This window comes from Hippocampus zosterae, chromosome 1 (assembly GCF_025434085.1).
Source record: "Hippocampus zosterae strain Florida chromosome 1, ASM2543408v3, whole genome shotgun sequence".
Classification (NCBI taxonomy): domain Eukaryota; kingdom Metazoa; phylum Chordata; class Actinopteri; order Syngnathiformes; family Syngnathidae; genus Hippocampus; species Hippocampus zosterae.
Window position 1 is genome coordinate 17,933,067 of NC_067451.1, and position 8,675 is coordinate 17,941,741.

General features: G+C 40.5%; 1 protein-coding gene across 7 annotated transcripts in view; it reads right to left on the minus strand.

Moving 5' to 3' along the window:
* Positions 1 to 7,810, minus strand: part of si:dkey-237h12.3 (teneurin-3) — a 218,297-nt gene extending 210,487 nt beyond the window's left edge. For all 7 annotated transcript variants that reach the window (XM_052064659.1, XM_052064651.1, XM_052064641.1 and 4 more), the window contains exons 1-2: positions 7,412 to 7,810; positions 4,142 to 4,405 (exon numbers count right to left, since the gene is read on the minus strand). In XM_052064659.1, the coding sequence (XP_051920619.1) occupies positions 4,142 to 4,405; positions 7,412 to 7,691 (544 nt within the window). In that variant the 5' untranslated portion in view covers positions 7,692 to 7,810. The remainder of the gene's footprint in view (positions 1 to 4,141; positions 4,406 to 7,411) is intronic.
* Positions 7,811 to 8,675: the final 865 nt, after the last annotated feature.

The following is an 8,675-nucleotide window of genomic DNA, read 5'->3' on the forward strand; positions in this document are numbered from 1 at the left end:
TTTTAATTGCAAAGCACTTTGAGTTGCATTTTTCTATGTATAAAAGGTGCTATATGAATAAAGTTTGACTGATTGATTGATATTGCCATGTTTGTGTGTGAGATGTCTTTAAGAGGCGGGGCCTAGCGGTAACATTTGGCAAGTCTGTGTGCCTTGGCGTGAACTTTGGCCGACAGCAGATCCTAATGTGCTCATTGTGTTCCTGATTTTTGCTGTTTACAGTAAGTAACTGAATCTGTGACTGTGGCTCGAAAGGCGAGCCACAGTCACAGATTCACAAGCAAGGGCATTACATTTCGAAAATATACTCATACAAACAATCACTATAAACTTGAGATTTTCATGATAAAGTATGGATTCTCCTCTTCACTGTGAGGCGAAACGTGCTAACAAGTCGACCACCGTGCCAACGTACACCGTAGATGGGTTAAATAAATAAATAAATAAATAAATAAATAAAGCAGAGTAAATGATGAAACGCAATACTTCTATTGGGTGGAAAACTGTAGTTGATTCTGTGTAGTGCCCAGAAAGTGTGAAATTACACAAATCAAGCAGGCCCTTCTACACTTCTATTTTACATAATCCACTCATGATTTGGAAATTACAGTATATTTGGTGACAATCCAAAGCCACTTTCAAGCAACAGCCTAAGACTATTGTGATTGACACACAACTGAGCAGAAACACTTACCCAACCTTTCCGTCGCTGACGCCCCAACTCAAGTCAAAAGTTTAGCAGAACTGTGCAGATTAGCATAAGCTAACAGCATTATCTTCTGATGTACAGTCGATAATGTACTTGCTTGCCGTTGACAACATGGTGAAGGGATGTTTCCATCAATACGTATAAAATCAGGTCCCCCTTCAATGTCTTTCCACTTTATTTGGCATCCGTCTTTAGGTTTTACCGATGAAAAGTATGAATAGAGCAGAATGGCATCACAACTGTGAGGCATTGAAACTTGGAAAAAGCCATTCATAACTTTTTTCACAAAATGAATCACAAAAATGACAAAAAGTGATGCGAGGCAGTCGCAGTTTCCAGTGATCTTTCACCTTTCCAACCATAATGATGTGGGCATTGACTTGGGTGCATTCTGACAAGAGAATGCCACTTTCAATTTATACTCAGCATTCTCTGCTGAGGGACACGTAGACTAAAAACCTATGGAGAGATTTTTTTTTTTTTTTTTTTTGCTCTGCTATAGCCATCATTCAGACCGCAAACATACTGAAGTTGAATCCTAATATTTTACAATTGTAAAATGCCAGAAATTCACAGGTTTTATGATGCATTATTTTTACTAGACTTAAAAATGTTTTATATTATTAAAAGTCATTGATAGTGTAGTGTCCTGACTTGTGTGCGGGCAGCATGGGATCGGTTCCCACTCATGACAGTGTGAATGTGGGTGTGAATGGTCATTTGTCTCTGTAGGCGACTGACTGGCAACCAGTTCAGGGTGTAGTCTGCCTTCTGCACAAAGTCAACTGGGGCAGAGCCCACCATTACCATTATTATAATTAGATTCATTTCTCAATTACAAGTAAATGTTTGCCATTATTATTACAGGTATAATTGAGTCCAAATTGTATTGTTTTTTGGGGGGGACAGGAGAGTTGTGCAACCATCTCATACGCTAGTCGTTAGGAGATGAGTGTGAGTCTCAATGAAATATTGACTTCATCTATGACTAAACGGGCCTGAACGGCCCCTTTGCGTAAACTGCCTCATGCAGATTGTCTTGATGGAAACCTTCTTTGAATGGCTCATTTCTCTGAGCCGCTTCGTTAAATAGTCAAAGTCAAAAGACAAGTGCCGTACAGCACAATGGACATTTTTAAATCACATTTCATCCGACGCTTAAAAATTAAACGTTGGAAAAGTGCCGAGATGGTTCAAATGATTGTTCACATCTTTTCTCCTCATCAAAAAAAATCGAGACATTTTCACATTTTAACCTATGTTATCAAGTCTAATTATTTTAATTGCCTGTCATTAGTTCACATCTTTGGCTATGCGAGATCATCAAAGTGCAATGGCGACTGCTCTCACGGAGCGTATAACGTACAATGCTTTACATTGCCGGCTGTTTAACATCCCAGAGGACATTTTACATATTTACATTAAAGCATAACTGGAGGGTATGGAACTGATTTTCTACATTGAGCGGAGTGGGGAAAAATACATTTGAAAAATGAATACGTTTAAAATCTGTGATTGGCTGGCAACCGATTCAGGGTGTCCCCCGCCTACTGCCCGAAGACAGCTGGGATAGGCTCCAGAAACCCCCGCGACCCTTGTGAGGATCAAGCGGTTCGGGAAGATGAATGAATGAATAAGTTTAAAATGTAAAACATGCAGTCTATTTGACGACTTGCATCTGGGGCAAATATTTGCAAAATTGGGTTGAAAAGCAATTCAGTTGAGAGTTTTCAACATTATCAAAGAGCTCCACCCATATGCAATGACAGCAATTGGAATCTTTCACAAGTTAGATTCATCCATCTGCCAAGAGTAAGACATTCGACATGGGTAGCAATCAAACATCAAATCCTGTGTTTGTTTCTGAAAACATCCTCGTAAAAGCCAAAATTACCCAAAAATGGCCACGACAAACCAAAATGACAGACTTCATGTGACCTTTCAGCAGAGACGATGGTAAGTCACATGTCTCAAGCCGTAACCTTTAAGTCTCAAGTAAGTCCCAAGTCACTGAGGGAAGAAAAAAAAAATCACGCAAGTGCATTTGAGTCACCACCAAATTTCAAGCAAGTCTAGTCAACTCGCTACGGCAATTAAGCCAAAGGTAAGTCAAGTCATAAAACCATGCTCAGCCACAACATATGTTTGAGTGCATACTACACAAATCTAAAAATTAAATGAGCATTTACACCTCTAGAAATGAAATGAAAAACAACTCAAATTATTTACAAGAATGCAAGTAATTATTCTCATACTGTTTACATGAGTGGCACACTGTTAATGTGGTGATAAATACTGAAATATGTTGAATGAGGGTGTAATGGTGTAATCATCAGATCAGCGGCCCGGTAGTCCAGTGGTTAGCACGTCGGCTTCACAGTGCAGAGGTACGGGGTTGAATGAATACATACAGTGTGTTATTTCTGGTGCCAATCTGTTACAAAGATCTAATTAGTGTGTGGGTTTACCAAATTCACTTTGTGCATTTGGTAAGGTGTCATATTTGTAGTTGATATGAAGTTGCCATCAAATATGGCAGACACGCTCGCGAGCAGAAAAAGATTCTATGTATAGACTATATTTACAGCTCTTTGTTGATGTCTAAGATTAAATAACAACTGGTGCTTTGAATGCAGTTGTAGGTTCAAGATTATGGTCTCCATTGTATCTAACCTATCACTTTAATTGCTTCTAAATTAAATGCAGAAACGCCATGAAGTATTTGACCAGCGATTGGTGAGCTAAATTGTTGAGCTAACCTAGCAAGCTTAGGTACATAGAGCCAAGTTTCAAACCTTGCAGTTGTTGTCTTTATGCTAGTTACAAAACAACACTGCTTGAATACAAATGTCTGACTCGTGGTAGCACGGAGTGTAACGGTACATCCTTTTCAGAAGAGAAAAACAATAATTCCCATTCTATAGACACGTTGGAGTCTTCAATGAAGTTAACATTTGCAATGTGAGCGAAATCCGGAGGACAAACAAGGAAAAGCCATATATTCATATTATTATATCAATTAAAAACAAAAGACAAATCAGCATCAGCCTCAATTTGCCCCTATGCAGTCTCAGGTTTCCACCGTGATCACATTTGCACTTCAAACCATCGCATCAAGCAGGGTTGCCTTGTGTGTGCCTACTCAACCCCGCAACAATTCGCACCTCCCTGTTCCCCTCCAACACCCACTCAAAGCCACCTTTGATTACACGCTCAACGCAGGGTGAACTTTATCCGACTCCTCTCCTTAATGCTGAAGAAACAACCAGGTGACGCCGTCGGAAGGACACTCTCGTTTGTTCCTTCTCCCGCCATCTGCATTGCCGTTTCCCTCCCACCAATCAGCGGGGGGGGGGGGGGGGGGGGGGGGGGTAAAGTCCCGCCCATTGCAGCTGCAGCCACCCACCAATAAGCATCGAGTATCTGACTCACCCTTGTCGTTGTCTGACTTATTGTCCATTTCTGTGTCGGTGAGCGTCAGCGCCGAGTTGGATTGACTGGAAAGGCAGGAGCTGCGGCCCCCCTTGCTCCATAGGGCAATGGTACGTTCCGGGGACTGGGGTTCGTGCCCCTCCGAGGTGACGGCAGCCCCTCGGGCGTAGGTGCTGAGGGGATGGGACAGGCCCGTGTCGGGACACAGCGCCAGGCCTCGGCGAGGCTCGCAAATGCCAAGCTGCCTCAGCGAGAACGTCTGCCCTGCGGAAGAGAAGCGATAAAAGTTAACAAAGCGAGCGAAAAACAAGCCTAACGACCAAGAGACGAGCGCTAATGTGGTGGAAGGTGAGGGGGAAAATGGCGGATCGCGAGGGAGGGAGGGGGCGGCCGGGGCATCTGTCGTTAAATCAAAACCTTGACGACACCCAAGGAAGCTCGAGTCAACATATTTGCAAAGAAGCTCAAACTTGAATATATTTTCAAAATGGTCACGATGCAATTTTATATTTTCATGTAATGGAAAATCAAGGTTAATCAACATGAGAAAACAAACAAACAAACCAAAACAGCAGTTTCATTGACGACTTAATGAAAGCGCTTGCTTTTTCGCACGAAGTAGAGGGTAAAAGAAATGGCAATTACCCCTCAAATAAGAAATTTTAAGATCGAAAGGTTAATTACCAACACAATGAAACTATTTCATTAGAAGGTATATATATATAAGCAACTGTTCTCCTTGTTTTGAGTCACCACTTATAAGAATTGATAGATTAATTTAATAATTTACAAAAACAATTTAAAAAATACTAGATAATTACTTTTCGTTATCCCCTCTTTAGTTCTTATTGGTGTTGTTGTACTAAATACAAGCCACAAAATGTTCCTTTATCTTGATTATGTCACTGTATAGATTTGTATTCCTGTGTTTTAATACTTAGCTTTTAATATATTTATCCACATTGTGTGTGTGTATGTATGTATGATACATTAGTATTTGTGTGTGTGTAATTTAATTTGTTTCATTTCATCATACAATGCTCAAAAATGTCCACTCCAACGTATTGAATGATTTAATTTTAATTGTACTTTTCTATTGTCTTTTATTTAGATGCCTACTTTATTTGTTGCATTTTTTCCTTTATTTATGTTATTGGACTTCATTTACTTTGATGAATGATCATTATTTTCTTAATACCTTTGATCCAACTAACATGGCAGCTGCTGTCCCATGATGACAGACGAACAATTGTTCAGAAACATGCACTGGAGCAATGAGCCAACATGCTGCTTCACATCGCCGAATCACATAGACATTATTTTCAGCATTTGTATTTTCACTACGATTGTATTTATTGATGTCGTTTTTATTTTTTAGGCATCTAAAATATGATATGGAATTGACAGCAAATTGCATCTTGTTTTATGTTGAGAGGGAAGAAATTTCATCTGTGCTGCATGTTACGCATACAGTACATTTGACAATCAAGTTTATCCAATCCAATCCATATTTCCAAGCATTTTCCACGTCAAAAAATGCATTTTTATATTGCTCTAATTTCACATATAATGGTCCATTTTACAGCATTTTCTGTGTGATTGATGGAGGCGGCTCTTTCATGGTCAGACATGAAAGCGTCCGAGAGCGTATTTAAATGTCATAATGTAAAGTGACATCATGTGTGCTGAGCAAAAGATGAAAATACATGAAATCTGACATTTGCTGCCATCTGAGGCAGCTGGAGATGTTGGAAAAAAAAAAATCACGAAAAATAACTTGGCCACTTCACATCATAAAACGGTCATTCACCCATGGCATATAAACCAGAATATTGTTTTCTTTATAATTGCAAGATTGTAAGCGGGAGGACAGCCACAAAATAAAATGGACTGTTTGAACGTTTTAATTACCGAAATTAGGTCGGCCGCCTGTGTTCAGAAAAAAAAGGACAATTAAAACACGTTTTATTCCAGTTATTTCACATGCAATGACGAAGGAAAAAAATAGAGGCAATATAACGTTACCCATCTTTGTTGGACTCCAATTTAGTAGCAATCAGGCAATCTCTAGGGAGAGGTTGTTTTGGGAAGACCCCTGCAAATTAGTTGCCCTAAAATTTGAATTTTGAGTCAAAATGGCTGACTCGCTGTCTCTTTTGACTGTTTTTCGTGAGTCCGTCTCATGAAAGACATGCATACCAAATTTCATGATGCTATGTCCAACTGGCTATTTCATTTTTTAATGCATCAATTAAATTTTGTGTAATTAATATTTATTAATATTTCCAGGGAGCTTTTGGAATGTTGCAGTTAAAGCAAGGTTAGGGTCTTAACTTGCGATATGAAATTTGGGTCAGAGTTTTAAGACAAACTTGGGGTTTAACAATAGATGTTCAATTACGGTCAGGAAGTTAGGGTTTCGAGTCAGTGTCTCAAGCCAGGGTTAGGGTTAGGTTAGAGGACTTGGGTTTCAAAAGCACAGGGTAGATTTCCGAGTCAGAATTAGTATTTAAAACTATGGTTCTAGGAGAGTGTGAGGATCTCAAGCCAGCATTGGGGTTTGAAAAAAGGGTTTTAAGACACAGAGGCTTTCATTGTCACTTTTCAAGGCCAGATTAGGGTTTTAACTTTAACCAGGATTTCAAACCTGGGTTGAGGTTTTAAGTCAAAAGTAATGTTTCAAATACAATGTAAGGGTTTTACACTTGGGTTAGGTGTTTTAAGTAGTGTCTGAAGACTTAGAGGGTTTGAAAATGAGGTTTTAAGATAGTATTTCACGCACGACGGGTTAGGGTTTCAAACCAGAATTACCATATCCATTTTTTTAAGAAAGCGTAAACATTTCAAAACTGGGTGGAGATTTTCAAAGTAGTCTTCCAATAAAGCTTAAAGTAAAAGTCCGACTGTTTACGCTGAGAAACCTTCGATTAATAACAACGGCATACAACGTCTCGAGAGTGAATAAAATTGTGTTTGCCGTCATGTCTTATGTCGTCAATCTGATCAATGGCATCATTGATTGACCGGCAAATCATGACATAACAGATCGATTTTGCATAAATGCAAAGTATCTGCAAATCCAATCCAGCCAATCAGAGCGGTGTCCAGTCTACAACTAAATCTAGTTGTAAATTAGGGTTTCAAACCATTGTTATGGTTTCAAGCCTAGGTTTGAAGGGAGGTTTTAAGACTAAACTACGCGTTCACACCAAGGTGTGAAGATAGGGTTTCAGGCGTGATAAAAGATCATTCACTTGGGGTGTCTCTGACCTGGTCTGCTGTACTCGGCGCTCTCCTGGCGCCCCGTCTCCTTGAGGCGTCCGCCGAAGAGCATGCGCGCCGGGTCATGCTCAAAGGCCTGGAGTGTCTCGCTGGAACTATATGACTTCTGGGTGGGTACGCGGCAGGATGGTGCTGTGGCGTTGCGGGCGCCGTCCTCACGCTCCGACGTGTAACGATACTCGCGTTCGATTTCTCCACCTCGCTCACGGTGCTCCCGCTGGCTCTTGGAGAGCGAGCAGAACGGCTGCTGCTCCCTCACCCGTTCCATGCTGCTTGCATGCCTTCACCTACAGCCCACTTTTCTGCACTTTTTGTCACCTTATAATAGTCCCGGCTTGGCCCCGCCTTCTTACTCCATTTGGTCCACCTACAGAGGGAAGTCAAGACGGGAAGCAATAAGTTCGTGTGAGGTTTATCCGCTTCTAAGCATCACGCAAAGCTCTCAACCTTGAAGCCTCTTTTGACTTTGAAACTCCATTTCAACCAATCAAACTTCCTCTGCCCTGATTGTTGTGGTCACTCTAATTGAAGTCCAATTGAGATCGACTTTTCATAGATTTGTTCCAGACTAAATGACACATATTTAGAGATAATTGCTTCAATCATGCAGAGTATGCTGTACTGAATGGAGGAGCCACAGCGTTTTGTTTTTCATCATTTCAGCTTTTCTGATTTTTTTTTTTTTTTTTTTTTTGGAGGGTGGGAATGGCTAAAATGTGACACACTTCAGTCAGCCATGCGTTGCCACGCCTCACGTTATCTGCACATGAGCGCCTTTGTTTGTGCCGTGCAGTTTGTGAGCTACAAAATCTAATAGCTATACACAGGTGCTCATCAGAAAATTAGAATATTGTGAAAAAGTTGTCTTATTTCAGTCATATTAATATTCAAAAAGTGAAATTTGTGTTCTGCATGCATTCATTCCACACACACTGATATATTTCAAGTGTTAATTCCTCTTTTAGATTTTAATACGGCAATTTAGATTGCCGTATTTTCACAACTATAAGGCGCCATTAAAAGTCTTAATTTTCTCCAAAATGGACAGGACGCCTTATGGTGCGAAGCATCCTTTGTATGCGCCGAGTTCCAAAATCTGACTGACACGCTGTTTATAAAGAGAAAAGGCGGAAGTGACTGTGGCCAGGCATGCGGGAAAGAAGTCGGCCAATCAGGGAAGGGTGGGCGTGTATATATACATATATGGAGAGGGAGAGAGAGAGAGAGAGAACAGGCAAGCTGGGGAGCAGTC